We start from the raw sequence: 19,547 nt of genomic DNA, 5'->3' as shown, positions 1-19,547 counted from the left end.
CCAAATATTTCTGGGCCTAACTGTATAATTTATAAACAAATGATTTTATATTACACAAACGAATGATAAAATAACATAAATTATAGCATTACTAATAATTAATAAACATTATTAATGATAATTTCATTGTTTGTTAACAGTAAAATAACTATTAACTAAAGTTTAATTAACTATCAATTTACCATTTATTAATGATGGTTATTATAAAGTGTTACCGATTAATTGAGTGTCTGTTGGATCATTTTCACATAATTAGATTAGTACACAAACTAATTGGCTTATCTTTATTTCATAAAAAATAAGGCATGCATCAATTAAACTGTTTGTACCCAGGTTTCATTTCATACTTCAAAATGATTAGTTACTAGATAAATCCACATATGATCTCATTTGTCTGAATTCATTTTATATAGAGACCTGTGAAACTGAGAAAAAAAGAAAAAAAAGATAAGGCATGATGAGAAAATTGGTGGGTGTAAAGCTAAACTAAAAGCTCAGACTGTGTCTTAGTGTCTTATTTGAAAAGTACAACAGCGATCTGCCATGTGCTGCCTTACCATAAAACCTTTGTGTCAAGTATTGAAGTAATAATACACATCAGCATGAGAAATGGGCAGCCACATTCAACAGGCCTTAGAAGTTAGCTTCATTATAGCAGAAAATGAAGCTTTCAGATGGTACCGCCAAATTCACACACACAGACACTCACACACACACACACACACACACACACACACAGAATAAGCAAATGAAGGATGCTCACACTGATTCCACAGTCTCCCTTTTTTTAAAAAAACAATTATGACCTTAGCAGTCACCCTCATGCGTCAATACTACTTCAGAAAATGGAAATGGAGTGGAAGAATGGAAAGGGGGTTTACTATAGGTCTTATATCCATGAATAAAAACATGATTATGTAAATTGCTCTCTTGGAAATGCGGAACATGCAATACAGCAATACAATGGGCACGACCAGCAAATATTCAGTATGGTAAACAACAAGGACACAATGAGGACAACATGATAAAGTGGACTTGGAAGGTGTGCACATGTAATAATAATATAATAATAATAATCTTTATTTATAGAGCACTTTTCAAAATCCAAAATCCGTGTGTACATGCCCCTGTGTCTGTGTGTGTGTGTGTGTGTGTGTGTGTGTGTGTGTGTGTGTGTGTGTGTGTGTGTGTGTGTGTTAGACTGTGAACAGGTGTGCGTAAACGCCCTCCTGGAATGGTCGGTTCTTTTCATCTGATCCTGCCTCACTGATTACGTTGCACACCAATACTCCCCTCACTGGGAGTAATCAGCTTAAGGCAACATTTCGTTTACATGGCTCAAAGTAATGCAATTTCTCTAATAAACTGGTTTATGTGGATTCAATTGTTTGCCACTCCACATGTTGTTTGTTTGTAAATACAACATCCGGGTTATTGCATCTTAGCGACCCGCTTGTGCAGTTAGGGTTAGAAAAAAATCAAAGTTTACATGCCCCAAGAAATTATTTTTTTTTTAGCAGAAATCTAGCTGTGTTACCTGGTTATAATCATGACCGTACTCAATTAAGATAATCAGATTAAGATCAGATTTACATTACATTTTTAATAGTCAGAGCATTGCTTTAATCAGGACCGAATTATTGTGCATTATATGTAAACGTCCTGTCTGTGGGTGTTTCTGTAATACTTGTCTCAATTATCACTAATGCTTTTTGACAAACAGGAACAAAGGAGACTCATGGGAGACAGACATCCTGCCCTCTAGGCCAAACACAACCCCCACACCATGGGAAGTATAGGTACATGCAAACAAAAGATGTCAAGGGAATAACCAAAAGGGGATGTGATTGAGAAGGCCTAGGGAAACAATCAGGGCCACACCAGGCTTACAGCTAGACAGCTTCAGAGAGGTGGAGGACCTTTCCTGTATTTCCTATTAAAATCACAATACTAATTTTCAGGGAAAAGGGGAGGTGGAACAATGGTGTGTGGCAAAGGTCGCTGCAGCCGAATTCTCCCTCTCAGGTGTGTAGAGTTACTACTAATGAAGCATAACGCACTTCTGATATTGCTGTCCGGGGTGCTGAAACATCACTCAGAATTAAACTGCAACACCCTCATCAACAGTACAATACATCCTCAAGCCTGTTCTCAGTCATTAGGAAACTATGATGAACAACCTATGCCACCCACAATCACTGCACGCTTCTTGAAAAAGGTTACTGTGTATTTGTTAAAAACTGACTCGATCTTGACAAACTATGCAATCAAAATACCTCAAACAGCTGTGTGATGCTTTCAGAGTGACACAAATCCGGTTCAGGATTATTCTGTCTGTATTACTTGTCTCTAATCCCCCATCATGTATGTCTGTATGTGTATTTGTGTGTGTCAAGACATGTTACAAAGATGTGGTTTTCATAGACTGTATGACATCAAGATTAGGGGTGCACCCATCGATCAGCCACTGATCACAATCGAACAATAAACGTTCTAAATAGGTTCAATGATTGGCCGATCAGTTTCAACTGCCCAATCTAAATAAATGGATAACTAAATAAACAGCGTTTCAATGGCCGGATCAGCACAGCAGTCCAATGTGTGCCGTAAGTATGAGCCAATTTGCGGCGGTCAGCAGAATGTTAGTAGCGTAGGTGTGACGTTTTTCAAATCACGCTATCGTAGTATGTGAACAGTTTAATGTATTAGAATGCGGCGCCTGTGCTGCAGCAATGAAAAATACACTATCAGTGGCAAAGTCATCAAGCTCACACTAATTACTACAGTAGTCAGAACGGCCGTGCACAGCCACTTGTGATCAGGTGCTGGCTGATCGCAGGAATACAAAACATTCCATATAAAGAAATTATGCAACCGCACACTGTGAGGCTTTGCTGAAAATGAAATCACATCTTTATTTTTTTAACAGCATTTGCAAATAGGCTTGTAAAAGGAGTGAACAACTCGTTTCACTTGTTGCTTCCTCAGGTTCGCATGTAATTACTGTTTGGATAAAAGCTATGTTTTATTTACACATGAGCAGGCCAACTATGTCATGCAGCCCAAAGAACAATGTGTTAAACACAGTGCCATATTTGCATTTTAATATGTATGCTTGCTGTGCACTTTTACATGATGCCCCATTGTTGGAAGACAATCTGAGTAAAACGCAATCAGCAATCAGATCATTGTTAGAACATTGTTTAAGAACATTGTTAAAAAATAAGCAATAATAATCTACCCAATAAAATCTGATTGGTGCACCACTAATCAAATTGAATGTGAGATGTAATGGTTTGCCATATCCTATACACACACACACACACACACACACACACAATACAGTATAATAAAAGAGAAACAATCATCAGAAAACGATTCATTGAGCACCGCACATCTTTTACAAGTGAAAAATTAAACTGCAGAAGGTGGAGGAGATGGATGAGAGGAGGAAATGCAGAGTGTGAAAGAAGAAGCATGGAGGGGAGATGGGTACACCAGCTGGGTGGGAGGTGATGGTAAGACGGCACGACAGGCCAGAAGGGGGTCTAGGTGGACTCATGTGTGACACCCAGTGATTTGATTCTGCTAATTGGGGGTTGGGGTCAGGGGTGTGTGTGTGTGTGTGTGTGTGTGTGTGTGTGTGTGTGTGTCTGTGTGTGTGAGTGAGAGAGAGAGCAAATGGTAGACATTAATAGCACGTTCCACCTGCAGCGTTCTTAATGTGACAGTATAACATTGGAGGGGAGAGACCGAAAGCAAAGGACAATTATCAGGTGACAATTTTGACAGTTTGGGAGGAATGCAAATGGTAACGTGTGTGTGAATACCAACTACAACACACGTCACTCTCCTTTCAAGCTGAAATGGGGATAAAATTATGCTTTACCTGCCTAGTGTGCTCTTTGAATAATTTGCATACATCAATCACAGAGGCTGAGAAATTGCGAGAAAGTGAGAAAGAGATTGTTTCAGAGTGAATGAGAACATTCAGGTGGGAGTTAGGTGTATGAGAAAACAAAGAACATCTGTGCATCTGTCCACTCGATAAGGTGAGAGAGAGCTTGACTTGAGTAGGAGGATGCTGGATAACTAAACATGATGTTACACCTCAGAGCATTATGTCATACTGTCTTGCAAGATTAATACCAACAGAAACTACCTGTGTAACCAACAGATGAAGAGGTCTGTCTGGACTGGTTTCAATCTACCCGGCAGAGAGCTAACATAAAGGCAGCCTGCAGGCAAAACTCTGCCAATCATCATCTAGAGTGATTGCCTTGTATCTGAGGAGGAAGCAAGACATGCTTTTTCACCCACTGTATAACCTATACTCATCACTTTTTAAATGTCAATGAATTTCAATTAAAGGACTGGGCAAACTGATGCAATTTGTGATATTCCTGTCCTTCTGCCCAAATGACTGACAGCTGGGTATTGTAGGCAGGCCCTTTCCCAGAATTCTCCCGGGCACGGGCAAAAAAAAGTGATTAGAAACTGAGGGAGAGCGGAAGAAGAGAGAGATAAAGAAATATCACCCGCCTGAATGAAAGGCAAGAGGCGACAATCAAATCAGATCATCAAAGGCTGGCGTCAGTCAGAAAAGGAAACATTCATCCAGATGTCTGAGTGAATGTGTCCAAATAGGAGGGCGGAGGAAGAGTGTGTGTCTGTCTTTCCGTCTATCATTTCATCTGTCACCCAAAAACAGCATGTGAGCACTGCTGAGCAACAAACTAAAGTGTGTGTGTGTGTGTGTGTGTGTCTGTGTGTTGCAGTGACTACAGTGGCACAGGTTACGGGTATGTTGTGCAACAATACATTATGCAATACAATAATTTACAATTCCATCGAAATACAACCTTGGATACTGTTACATACCATCAATCTGTGATGTTCAACCCATTCCTGGAGTTTCCTACATTTCCCAGAATAACTTTCAACAACCCGCAGAGAACAGGCATGAACTTGTTGCATTCAGCGGTTGGTTATACGTGCAGGTGGAGAGAGCAATAACAATAGTGGAGCGAGAGTTTTTCCAGTCAAGAAACTTAAAATGCAACATGTCCTGTAGCTGCTTGCATTCTGGTCTATTGAGGCTACTGTCGCTGGAGAAATTGGTATCTCTGCCTCTTCTACTATGGGTGTCTCACTGTCTGATTGTTGAACGTCGGTGACATTCGCTTTCTGTCTCTAGATACTATTCAGCTGCAATACATTTATATCTAATCTTTCCTTCCCTCACCAAAACACAGACTGACATGCAAATATTACGAGGAAGTGAACCCATAATATTTACATCCTTTAAAATTGACAGTAAACTTCTCAATTCGCATGTTCCCCATCCACAAGTATCCTGACAATGGATTTTTATGTGCTTTTTCTCTATCCGTTTTCGATTCAGTCACCCAGGGTGCATGTTATTAATGCCAGATGTCAAGGGGGTCGTCGGTGGCAACAGGAGAAAAGATTGTGGTGGATCTGATTCAAGGTGAGCATATTTCCAAGGGCAAGAGCCTTAACCCCTACTATTTCTGTGTACATGTAAAAAGAACACTGTAACATTTACAGATCTACCAGGCACACTGACAGATGTGTTCATCGTCTGATTCTCATCCACATGTAAAAGCTGATAGTGGGCAAATGGAAAAAACTAGACGAAATATAGGAACACTCCCATAGGCAAGGGAAATCGATAAGAATGATAAGAGAGACAGAAAGAGTGTATGCGCATGTGTGAGAGCAGGTGTGTTGAAAGGAATATCTGTTCAATTCATCACCAACAGTAGGAAATAATCCACAAGGCTGTGTGCTACCCAGGGTTATTCATCATACAGCACAACTGTCTAAAATCCTCAAAAAAATATTTAACCACCACTGCAGTTCCCCACAAAAAAACAAGAACCGAAAACCCTCCTTGTTACTAAAGTGTGTACCTGCTTCATGTAGGCGTAACACATGGTCTCCGCTACGCGTTTGCCCTCGTCATAGCAGGCTCGAGGACCAATAGGGTTCACATGGCCCCAATACTCTTCATTTTGGGGGTGTACCTCTGGGTCTGAAACACACACACCATTTTGGGAACATATTAATATATGTCAGTCGGTACAGAGAACCAAATGAGGGTGATTCTTGCTGGTTTGTGCCACCCACCCACATCCACACACATCTTCACAGGAAATTTCCCCAATATTACCCCTTCAATTAAGCATTTATATCTACAGAAGCACTGTGGACAGAATACCAGAACACTAACCATTACACAGTAAACACAAGATTCTGCTTTAAAAACAGTCAAAAGTAGATAAGTTTGTCTTTGTTATTCTAAGTAGGGGAGAAATTGTAAGGGGAAGATGAGATATTGTAAGAGAGACTACATTCACAAATACATAATCATACAATGTCTCTATAGTTCAGACAGAGAGCTTTACTCTGGTGTGACTGATGTTTAGATGAAATAAAGTGTTACCATTTCTTCCTCACGTAACATACACCCATTCTAGCAGTATACAATGAGCGGACAATCCACTTTTATACATGCTTGATGTATTTTTGTCTAGCTCCTGAGAAGAGATTTTGGATGTGTGCAAAGCCCTCATTTTTTCCTGGATTTTCAAATGACTCAATTGTCATGAAGCCTGTCTTAGTGGTGCTAAGCGTCCAATCAAGACAAATGTGAAAACACCATTTCCTTGAGGGTCCACAGTGTGACACCTCTCAGCACCACTTCTCCTGTAAAAGTCATGCATGAGAAAGTCATTACTCAAGTACCGAAAAGCCTATTCTAGCACAGCCCAGGGAAGCTAAACTACATACAATACAATCAATATACAGGCAGGAGTGTGTGCCTGGCAATTAGTACTCAGCTCTGTAGAATATCCCATTTAGCCTTTTAGTCAATGACTTCTTACTATAAACTCTCAGCAAGCACAGCCAGCACCTTGTTAGCCCCGGCTGTGTGAAGGAACACTTACAACACAATTGGGATAATAATACAGGAGCGAGAGTAGTGAGTGTGTAGCGTGAATCTTTCTTACCTCCATACACCTCAGAAGTAGAGGCCAGGAGAAGTCTGGCACCCACACGCTTGGCCAGGCCTAGGACACAAACAAGATAGTGAGAACAGAGTTTCCCTCTGGGAGAGAGCAGAGCAGATCAAACCCAGGGCTGAAACCTGGAGAAAGAGACAGACAGGTTCAATTTAAGTCAGCAGGTGGAGAAACCCAGAGAGGGACAGCCCACAGCGATCAAATGAAGCACAACACCAGCAGAGATACAGACAAAAATCAATGGAGCCTGCAGGCAGACTAAGTTAGTTTAAGGTTAAACTTTATTTATCCCAGAGGGAAACTCATGTAGCAATGGCTCCAAGAAACAGCAACTTTAAAAGAAAAAACAAATGACAGCGAACATATATGACAGGACATGACATACAAGTAAAACACATCTCAGACACAACTCCCACCTACCCCTACCCTCCTTACAGGGTTTCACTAGAGAATAAAAGACATGCAAGTAAATTAAAGGGCAAAAAAACAACAGAGTCTGATTGCAGTCAGTTACATACATGCTCACTGTACAATCTAATTGGAGCTGGGACAAAAGAGCTGCGAAGAAGTTCAGAGCAGGTGTCTACTCCCTCTCCTGCTGTAGAAAGGTGGGTGAAGGCAGAACTCAGATTAACGTTTTATGTCATAATAATGTTAAAAGTACAATTATCCATCTTGCTTCTGTAATTTGAGGTATTTCTTGTTGAAAAAGGACGGGACAAAATGCTGAGGAATCATCAAAAGTGTAAAGAAATGGGACATCTGTTAGGGAGAGAAAGGCAGTTCTATTTGATGGGAAGAGCAGAAGGGCAGGATTGTTCACAATCTTTGATGGTGTTATTGGTTGGAATTTTGAAATTGGTATCTTTTTTGAAAAAAAATAGCTAACAGGGTGAGAAATCATTTTTCATTTCGTTGTGATTTAAGAGCATTATGCATTCATCAAAAGTGTGTTTTTCACCATTTAAAAGCAAGAGAAAGTATATGGAAGTCACATAACAGGAGGTCTGACCATATTGAAATAGTTGGGAGGAAATTAGAAAACAGTTTGCTTAAAATGGTTCCTCAGTAGTAATTGTTCACCTGTTTGTAATGAGAATATTGACTTTTGCCCTTATTTGTTCAGAGTTGTCTTTGAATGGGGAATTGCTCTCAAGTACATCAGCTGAGTCAAAATTATCATTGTCAATATCATTCATAACAAGTCACTGAACTTCATCCAGTTCTACCTTTGGCTGCCGCTGTCTTTTAGACCTCAACCTGGCTCAAGTTCAAGTCCAGCTTTTCACAATTTCCTGTGAGATGGTAAATGATACAGCCATTTGGAACATGACAGATATTGGTGATGGCTTGAAACTCAAGAAACCCTGATAGTCCGGGGTCTTATAATCTACAGTATAATCAAAAAAAAAAAAATCACACAGTACACATAACACTGATGACACCAAACTCAGTACACACATGCAGCTGGATGTGCTCTACAACTTTGCCACTGATGGTGCATGTGGGCGTGGTTATTTGTATCTTTATTATTCACCTTTCCACAATTTTCCATGAAATGGTACATATTATATTGGTAAAATGATATTGGGGGTGGCATGTCACTCAAGAAATATGACCCTGATTGTCCGACAGGATAATGTGCCACTGTCTCAAGATCGTTCCACAACCATGACAGTGACTTTACAGTAGCTTTCTTCAATGGCCTGCGCAGTCTGCAGATCTCAAACCAATAAAGCACCTTTGGGGTGAGGCGGGATGAGATGTTTGCAGTATGAATGTGCTGCCGAAAAATCTGCTTAGTATGGACCAAGATCCTTGCCTCGAAGAATTCAGTATGTTATGAAGTTGACTTATATTCAAGAGTCCGGCAAGGCTCCGCCCCACCCAGAAGTGTTGATAAATCAAGTACACATCAAGTATTTCAAAACTTACGTATTTCAAAAATACGTTTCTGCCTAGAAGGGTAATTATGAAGACTATTTGATAGAAGTGATTGAGTAGAAGTTAATTTGCCAAAAACACTTCATGCCTTCTGTACATATTATTGTTATTACCTGTGTCACTCACAAACCATTTTTTTTTTTTACACTTTTGCACCTTGATGCTGACATTTGGCTGCTGGTTTCAATTAAAAATCTTGATCCTGTGTTATACACATTTTTTTTATGTAGTAAAACAAATATATTGTTGTTTTTTTTCTAATGACAATGATCTTTTCATTTCCAGGACTAGGCCAGGGGAGGAGATACATGTGGTATATACTGTAGGTAGCTTAAATTGTTACTATGCAAACCCTTTTCAAAAACCCATTCACAAGACAATATTTGAAGATATAAGCTTATATTTTTATGCTATGGTCTAGTTGTACAGTCCAGTGTAGGCTTGGCGAAGAGCTGTATTGAGAAATGTATGCAGATTGAACAGACACTGACTTCATACAATCCTTTATGGTTGTAGCCATACATTTTTTATCTGTGTGGCTAAAAGCTACAATGGATGCAAAGATCCTCACCACCCCATATGAAGGTGATTTAAACACAGGATAGACTTTTTTTTTCATTTGTCCAACCTGAGCTTTAGTTCGTCACACAAATCAACTGATCGCCTCTTTCCATTGTAAATTGGGCATTGCAATGATTTTGCTGATTCAGGTCACTTATCCTGGCCATTTAACATTATCTATATGTAACCTATTATCTATTGTTCTGAACAATGACTAGTGGTGCACAATACCGTTTTTGCTGACAAAGTGCAAGCGCTTAATTGCAAGTACTCACCACTATCAACTTACAGAACAAATACAACGTAAATCATGGCTCTGCAGAGCTTGGCACCAGCAGAGGTTCAGCACCCTGGACAGCGACAGAAGCCAGCAGCCTTGCAGGTGCCAGTTCAGCACATCAGCCAGCGACTGCCACACAAGAGGGCGGGGCCAAACAACTGCACACACCTGTGGGCCCTGTGACACAGCTGCTGTCCTGCTGGCCTACAAAAGCAGCAGGGCAGGCAGTCCAACACAAGCGACTGCACAGCCAGCACCACTCCAACGCTCACACTTGTTCTCTTCCTACATACTCAAACTCAAAAGTGTTCCAAGATGGCGCGGCTGAGACCAGACACCGTCACAACTGCTCCTCTTAGACTGTGCTTTCTGTTTGTTATTTATGTAGTTTTTTTGTGCTCTTTCACCTCCCCGTCGTCTGCACTAATAACCTACAACCTCAGCACACTTCTGAACATCGCAACTAGAACTACATACCTTTGTTCTGAAGTTATACATGAGAGCTCCACTTGGCCGAAAGAGATCCTCCGGGACACGGATCCTAACAATGGAAACGAGCCTCCGAGGAGAAGCAGGAAGCAGAAACACCAGGGGAAATGTGCCGGGGTCCGAAACAGACACCGTCCACCCCTACCCAGTATCTTGCTTGCAAATGTTCAAACCATGGATAACAAGCTGGACGACATAAGGGCCCAGGTCCGCTTCCAAAGGGACATACGGGACTGCAACATCCTTTGTTTCACGGAGACATGGCTCTCCCCTGCGGTGCAAGATTATGCCATTCAACCAGTCGAAATATTCTCCGTATTTTGCATGGACAGGACGGAGGAATCCGGTAAATCTAACGGCGGTGGAGTGCGTTTCATGACTAACAACAAATGGTGTGATTCAAGGAATGTTTCTGTTCTGTCGCGCTCCTGCTCGTTCCGGGTGAGCTCCGCTGATGTCAATGAAATTACAGAAGTGGTGACGTGCTTCATATCCAAGCTGACAGATGATATCATTCCCACGGTGACTGTTGAGGTCTTTCCTAACCAAAAACCGTGGGTTGACAAAACAATCCGTGAGGCTCTGAAAGCACGCACCGCTGCCTACAACGAAGGGCTCAGTACTGGAGATATGTCACCGTACAAAGCGGCGTCCTACAAGCTCAGAAAAGCGTGAAAGCGGCTAAGAGGCGGTACAGGGACAAAGTGGAGGCTCAATTGTGCGACCGTGACAGTGGCAAGGACTTCGGACGATCACAGATTATAGAGGACGAACGCACACCTCGGCTGACGTGGATTCCTCTCTGATGGAAGATTTAAATACCTTCTATACATGCTTCGAGGACAGTAGCGCAAGCGCTAACAATGATAGCAATGCTGGCACCGTGTCTAGCGCTAGCGCAACTGTAGCGGGTGACCTGACCGGCGAGGACCGCCCACTCTCTGTCTCAGAGCACGACATGAGGAGAGCTCTGAGACGAGTGAACAGCAGGAAGGCAGCCGGCCCAGATGGCATCCCTGAGCAGGTGCTAGCCCTGGTGTTTACCTCTATTTTCAACCTGTCCCTGGCCCATTCTGTCGTCCCCACATGCTTCAAAATGTCCACCATTATCCCTGTTCCCAAGAAGACCAACCCGGCCTGCTTAAATGACTATCACCCTGTAGCACTGACCTCTGTGGTGATGAAGTGCTTTGAGAGACTCATTAAAGACTTCATCTGCTCATGTCTTCCCGGCTCATTAGACCCCCTTCAGTTCGCCTATCGCCCCAATAGGAATACTGATAACGCCATCTCCCACGTCCTCCACTCCACCCTCTCCCACCTGGACATCGGAAAGGGGAACTATGCGCGCCTGCTGTTCACTGATTACAGTTCGGCGTTCAACACTATAGTTCCCCTCAGGCTGATCACCAAGCTCAGGGACCTGGGGCTAAGCTCCTCACAATGCTCCTGGGTCGAGAGCTTCCTGACTGACAGACCGCAGGTGGCGAAGATTGGAAACTGCACCTCCAGTTCCCGAACCCTCAACACTGGTGCCCCCCAAGGCTGCGTCCTGAGTCCACTGCTCTACTCCCTTTACACCTATGATTGCATAGCCACACACAACTCCAACATCATTGTGAAATTCGCAGATGACACAGTGGTGGTAGGCCTGATGTCCAATAACAACGAGACAGCCTAACTGGATGAGGTGGAGGTGCTGTCATCATGGTGTAAGGACAACAACTTGGACCTGAATGTCTCCAAGACCAAGGAGATGGTGGTGGACTTCAGGAGGGAGAAACAGAGGATCCACTACACATCACTTATGATCAATGGGACCCCGGTAGAGAAAGTGAGCAGCTACAGGTACCTTGGAGTTCACATCTCTGAGGACCTGACATGGTCCACACACATTTCCACCCTGGTGAAGAAGGCAAGGCAGCGCTTGTATCACCTCAGGCGGCTGAGGAAGTTCAAGATCTCCACAGCGCTGCAGAAATCCTTCTACTCCGCCACAGTAGGGTCTGTGCTCTCTGGGAGCATTACTGCCTGGTACAGCAATTGCAGCTCTCAGGACAAGAAAACCCTTCACAGTGTGATCCGATGCACCGAACGTATCACCAGGACAGCACTGCCCTGCCTCCAGGACATTTACACCAGGCGGTGCAGGCCCAGGGCAAACCGGATCATTAAGGACATTCACCATCCCAACCACAAACTGTTTCAGTGGCTGCCCTCTGGCAAGCATCTCCGCTCCATCATGGCCAGGACTGAGAGGCTGAGAAGGAGCTTCTTCCCTCAGGCCATACGGTCCATATGTACTTAAAACCCCACACAACATACATCCTGTACATACTCCTGTACTCTGCATCCTTTTGCAGCTCAGCACCTTACACACTGTTTACACTGTTTATACTGATAATTGTAAATTGTTTGTAACTGGCTACCTTTCTACTTTTTTTTATCTATTCCATGCTATTTTTATTTATTTATTTATTTATTTTATTTCTATCCTATGTTATTATGTACATATAGCTTTTATGATACTTGTCATTTTTCCCTGTATATAGCTTTATATTATTATATATTATTTTTGATATCCTGTTACTACGTTCACTATTTGCATAGAGTTGTTGCAACCCCATTTTACTGCTGTTGTACATGTACAATCATGCATGTGACAAATAAATCTCTTGAATCTTGAATCTTGAAACCCCAATGATGTCTAAAGCCAGTCACTTTCCACGCACACTGCATAGGCAAGAGCAGGTGATGTAACAGGGGCAAAGTTACCTCTCAGATCTCCACTGCATGATCATTGTGTTCATTTCACTGAGCTGTCACTGGTTCAAAGTTTGATTCCAAAGCCACAATTAAAAACATTAAGCATTGGCGCCTATTGCTGCAGATATAGAAGCATAAAATTGATGCTGGGGGCTGGATGCAGCCTGCAGGCCACCAGTATACCAGTTCCCCTTAACTGGTATAGGTGGTTAAGGAGGAAATGGGCTGCCTATCACGTTTCACTGGTTGAAAATGAAAAATCTTTCACAGAAACCAAAGGGCTGACGCTGCATCCTACAATCAGTCACATCTTTACATTAATTTGATCACTGTACATAATAAAAAATAAATGCTGATGAAACAGACATATTCTAGTGCAGCAATTTTTTCTAAGTTAGAAAACAAGATGTCAGCCCTTGCAGCTCAGTACAAGCATAAAGCAGAGTAATTGCAGAGATATTGCTTGGTAACCTAACCATATGCCAATTAACATGGATGATTACATGTTACATGGAATCATATGACATCTAAACACCACAGTCAGATGTAGACCACAGTCTACCGAATCACATCAAGCTAAAATGAAACCAGGCAACAGATTCTTGGTTCCCATGTGCTCAAGTGTGCAACCCCTACAACTGTCAATAATAAAAGGTAGGTCTCAGGTGGACACTGAAATCAAAAGTGTTGAAGGTGTTCAAAGTGATGCTGAAGGTGTGATTACTCTACTATAGTCACTGATGCAGTTGAAACACCCCCTGCACTCCAACACACACACACACACACACACACACACACACACACAAGTACACAATATGTACTCAACCTAGGGCTGCACGATTCTGGATAAAATGAGAATCTCGATTTTCTTGCTTAGAATTGAGATCACGATGCTCTCTCACGATTCTTAAGCAAAACAATTTTTAATATAGCCTTAATTTTTACTGCACTCTTTTGCCTGATACAGACAGAAACAACAACAAATATGATAATGACTGTAATGGGACTGTCACATCAACTTTGCTGGGTCAAATGGGCTACACACACAGTACATACACAATGTAATTATAGACTAAATTCCAATGAAATTTAAATTTAGACTAATTAACAGTATAAACTTCTCCAATCTCCAGCTGGTTTATCCCGCCATCCATACATTACATTCTGTGCACACTGCACAGTGCAGCAGTACATACAGTGAAGATTTCGGCTAAAAAAAAAAGGGTGTAAATGACGTCTTTTCAAGTCAACTTGGGATCTCCGGGCTTCCGGAGACTTGGATTACGCCGGACAAGCTGTATGGAGCCATTTTATGTTTTGTTTTTTTTGGTTGTTTTTTTACGTTTTAAGACAGGTCCCCAGCAGCTTCGGTTGTTTAGGAGAATGCTGCAACGTTGTTTTGCTGTGAAGCTCCAGGACTGTTTTGTGGACTAAGAAACTTACACCCAACTTTTCATCGGCATGGGGGTGAGTAGATAATGACTGAATTTTCTGAATTTGGGTGAACTATTCCTTTAATTAAAATGCTTGATGAGTCCAACACTTATCATAAAAACAATCAACTTACATCTCTCTTCTTCTCTTATTTAGAACAAGTGTTTTCCTGTGTTCTCTGTTATGTCTCTCTCAATTTGTTTTCTTTTCTGCCAGTTTCTTTTTTGTCATGTGGTGTAAACGCTGTGTTGTCACTTGTTAGGAGTGCTTGTTTTAATACAACGGATGTCCCTAATGAACATGCGGCAGAATCATTGTCATGAAGGAATGAGATTGCATAGAGGTATGAATCGAGATCGCGATTTTAATACGATTAATCGTGCAGCCCTAACTCAACCAAAAGTGCTCAGTTATTGGCACAGGAGGGTATATATTGAGCATTTATGTCAAAGACAAAATCAAGGGACTTTAAACAATTCTACTGGGAAAGCACCCATTTGCAGATGAGGCCATTGTATCTCAGAGGACGCTAACATGCCTTAAACCCACAGGGAAGGCTCCACACATATTGACAAGTTATCTACTCTAAACGAGGACAATCCCCCATCACCTTTCCTGTCTACATTAGAATAGGGAGTATTAAGATGTCATACTTACACCGTAAGAGACAAAAACATACCCAGGGTTCCATGACAATCTACCAGACAAATTATTTGCCCACAGTTTTGATTAATGGCTGTTGCACGTGGGGAATACAGGACACACACACACTCTTACCTCCCAGTGAGAAAATGTATAGAGGATACGTGGAAAAAAATAAAACTACAGTATTTGGGCTGAGAGAAGAGAGAAGTAGAAAGAAGAACTGGTGAATAGGATAAATGAGAAAGTAAGACTAGGAAGTGAGAGAGATTGAGATTGATTGTTACACTGTGTGTGTGTGTGTGTGTGTGTGTGTGTGTGTGTGTGTGTGTGTGTGTGTGTGTGTGTGTGTTTTGCTTTTATTCTGGCTAATCTCAAAAGGATCTGTTATCTATGGATCATACTCTGTAATATTTGGATCATAATTTTCACATTTTTGTTAAAGGTTGTTGTACAACCTTTTTTCCACATACCTTCCTTTCCCTTGGTATTTAGCGAGGACCCCAGGAGGCAACAGCCAATTAGAGCCTGATTACAGCCAATATCTTCTCAGCCAATCAAATCTTGACACCAGAAAATAGCTCTGTCTGTGATCCATTTCTAATGTTCCCCTAGATTAGGAACATTGGTCTTTTTATCTAGCCAATGACATGCCTGTACTGCTAAATTCCCACTAAATAGCACTGCCTGCAGAGAATGTAGCTAACATAGTGCAGATAAACAGTATTTGGATTTGTCCTAGACCAGAGGAGCAGAGAGAGACTGTACCAGCTCTTTACAAACTGGTACAAACATTGTTACACGGAGGCTAGCAAAGTGCAATTACTCACCAAGCATGTTCAGAGTGCCTATGGTGTTGGTCTTGAGGGTTTTGATGGGGTTGTACATGTAGTTTGGAGGAGAGGCTGGAGACGCCAGGTGATAGATCTGGTCCACTGTGAAGAGCAGGAGAATAATAAATCAGCTTGCCTTGTTGATACATGTATATTATCAGTTTGCAGCCAAATGCAATCAAATGTAATAATAATTCAAGCTATGGGATAGAGCATGCATTTCTTTCACCCTGACAGTTGATGACTGATTGATTTATGATTTATTTATTTCATTCCTCGCTGCAGCTTTTAGGGAACCTCGACTTTAATGACTGTGCTGTCACCCGGCGCAGGATAACAGGAGGAGTGGAGATCAAAAAGAAATACAGAATAGACAGAATTGCTGATTCCAGTTAAAGGGGAATACAATCAGCACAAAGCCAACCCTAATGGTGTCCACTGAGGAAAGCCTATTTGACTATGGTCTGACCAAGCAGGCGTGATACACACACACACACACACACACAAAGACAGTTTCTCCTGGCACATCCCATCACTGAAAAAAAAGAAGAGAAAAACTCACAGTCTTGAGTCACACCCGTCCCTTCATAATAAAATGAATCAAAAGTTGTGAGAACAGACAGGAAAAGGCTACAGGAGAACATGGCGTACATATGAATTGAGAGTCAAACTCTCACACTGTGCGCATACAGGCCAAGGCTTGATTATATGGGATGTGCATGTGTGCCTCTCGTCCACAAAAGGTCTAACGGCCCCAAGTCTTCACACTTGAATTCTCTCAACTATCTCTCATCCATTCTCTAGCTGTCTCCATCCTCTTCCAATTTTCCGAATTGACGCATTCCTCATTAACTGCTTCCCTTTTCAAGAACACTTGATTTCATCATCATTTTGATACTTGACTTTCTGACCCGCCACTCGAAACGTTTTCATCGCTCATTGTTGGCTCCCTTTTATCTCTTGGCCAGTTTCTTTTTGAACGCAACCCTTTCTAAAAGTCTGTTGTGAAAGAGTAAATGTATCGATCCGCTGTCCTCTACAGAGCTGGTAGGAAAATGCACTAATACGGTCTCAATCAGAGAGTAAACACATGCCAAAGCCTTCTACAGCATTTCATACAGTACCTCACCCTTGGCCTTTAGAGGTGAAATCCTACTATAAAATTAGGAAAACTCTGTCTGTCTGTCTGCATCCATTTTGCTCCTCAATGGGTTGGCCAATCAATCTGAAACTGAACATGGGCATTGAGCATTGGCATAGGCAGGGACTGATGAAGCTGATTTTTCCATTTTCCCAAATTTACACTGTATTTTTGGCAAGTCTGCGCGGAGTTGTGGCGCACGCATCCCCGGGTATGGACTAGTGCTACTTAAAGCAGAGTTGTCAGATAAGTGATCTTTGTGATGATGTGCAGGCTTTGATAACCTTAAAAGTGTTCCCTGCTGTGTGTCTTCGTGTCTGTACAGAAACATGATTGAACGCTCGCACACTTAAACACCTACACACTTCTCCTACAGCAAGCTGAGATGGATGAAAGCACCAGTCCGCAAACTTCAGATATTTTACAGCCCCAGGATTTTCCAGTCTCCTGAGGCCCATTTAAATTTCAGAAAGAAGTCAGAAAAAATCCAAAGAGGCAAACATCACGGTGATCTATTTCAGTGATTATCAGTCTTTTTAGCTTGCAACCCATGAAATCAATGAATGTCTCCTCATGATCACTGAACTGTGCACCGTGAATTATCGGAGGGATCCTAGAGGCTTCAAATATTCATCCAACTCCTCTGATTTCAACCCCTGCGTGATGTTCAGTATCTCTCAAACAGTGTCACTCACACAGCCACACGCAACAAAAACCAATCAATCATTACCTAGAGGTTGAGCATTAACAACACCCCAGGTAACCAGAGAAGACGAGCAAATCACTAGACTGGCACTAACTGGCGCTGAATGGTATTCCTCCCCTGCCTAGAAACATCAAATGGAGACATCAAAAGGAACCAGGCAGCAGTCCAAGCTGTCACACATTAAGATAAACCAGGGAGGAACATAATTTTGCTCTAACAAGCACACAGGGAAAAGAACAGCTGCGTCATACAGGTCACCTGCTAAACATCTAAATAAAAGCTCACAACCAGCCAACACAAACATCTACGTAAATCCTTTGTGGACTGAAATGTATGAATTTGGACAAAGACAAGTGATGCAGAAATTCATCATCATGGTGAGAGTGACCCTTGGCTATCTACTGCAGTGTTGCCATGCACTGGGCATGAAACACCCAAACAGTGCATCACATGGGTGTCAACAAAAAAAAGTGTCGATTTCGATGTAATTTTACATAGATGCACAGCGAGCTTATTGAGCTGATTATTTCTTGATGTACCCGTGGCTTTTGTGCTCTCCATTATTTTTCCCTTGCTCTTTCCATTATTCATCTCATAAGAATGGATCTTAGTAATAAGCCTGCCTCAGAACCAAGTGGTTGGTTTTATAAACTGTGCACGGTATATGTACTGAACAGGAAAGCCAAGCCTCACTTTCATGCATAAGAGGGCTTCATTACATGGACCAATTACCCCTAATCATGGCTCTCCATTTCATGGCATCATCCTGATAGCAATTTCAAATGTATTAGGTATACCTGACAATGGAGTCTTTTAATTACTGCTTTGACAAACATTTTTTCCAAAGCAGAGATATGGGATTTGCTTTTCAAAGGAGTGCCATTCAGCACAGATTCTGAAAAGTCCTGAGTAAAAGATGGTTATTTCCTTAACTGAAATAGATGAAATAGACGGACATATATTAGGGAGTAATCAGGAGAATAAAGGAGAATAATCCAGAGAAAGTCATTGTGGATGTCTCCGTCTAGGTAAATATACATTTCAATCAGACTATCCTTCGCTGTTGCTTCAGTGACAGACAACACAAATTAATCTTATCGGAGTGGCATTAATACATCTCAGCAGCCATCGCCTACTGTACAATGCCACACACTCTGAGGCAGAGTTTAAAAAGCTGTCCACACAGTGGGAGACAGAAATGACTGCTTGCAGCATAGGAGAAGTTCAAGGAATGTTTAGCTTTCACACAAGGGAAACACCCAGAAACAGCACATCTGCTTTGTTTTTCTGTCCGGGTAGAAACGATTTTCATTTTTTACGATGAAAATGGATGGAAACTTTCACTTTTGTTAGAAGTATGCTCTCGACATCAATCTTTTTTTAAAGATTATTTAAAATCTTTTGCTGGTCGAAGTTCAAAGGAAGACGCGGAAATAACGAGAGGGGAATGTTCTGTTGTTGGCCTAGTTGCTAGTAGGACAACACACAGGTGAACACCAGCAGCAAGCTCCGCCCTAGCACAGTTGTATTGGTTCGAGGCGGTTTGAAGCATGGCGACAGCCTACAGCGTCTCCACCCTTTTCTAATCAACTGTTCTTCTTGAATTTCTCCAGACCTCTTTTTGTTTTACACATGGAGGTCTGGCTACGTGAGATTACTCTCATTAATTAAGATAATTAATCAAGCTTGGTTTCAAACCAGC

General features: G+C 41.8%; 1 protein-coding gene across 2 annotated transcripts in view; it reads right to left on the bottom strand.

Moving 5' to 3' along the window:
- The window catches only part of uxs1 (UDP-glucuronate decarboxylase 1), a 47,818-nt gene that overhangs the window by 13,475 nt on the left and 14,796 nt on the right, over positions 1-19,547 (bottom strand). For both annotated transcript variants that reach the window (XM_071539262.1, XM_071539261.1), the window contains 3 exons: positions 15,996-16,100; positions 7,038-7,097; positions 5,937-6,058 (listed from right to left, as the gene is read on the bottom strand). In XM_071539262.1, coding sequence (XP_071395363.1) covers positions 5,937-6,058; positions 7,038-7,097; positions 15,996-16,100 — 287 coding nt within the window. The remainder of the gene's footprint in view (positions 1-5,936; positions 6,059-7,037; positions 7,098-15,995; positions 16,101-19,547) is intronic.

The sequence above is a fragment of the Centroberyx affinis genome, unplaced genomic scaffold (genome assembly GCF_046629955.1).
Source record: "Centroberyx affinis isolate AG114_WGS23_722 - 3 ecotype Tasmania unplaced genomic scaffold, CSIRO-AGI_Caff_v1 ptg003428l_1, whole genome shotgun sequence".
In the NCBI taxonomy this organism is placed as follows: domain Eukaryota; kingdom Metazoa; phylum Chordata; class Actinopteri; order Beryciformes; family Berycidae; genus Centroberyx; species Centroberyx affinis.
The sequence above is the reverse complement of the archived record's forward strand: the minus strand, read 5'-3'. Positions and strand labels throughout refer to the sequence as shown.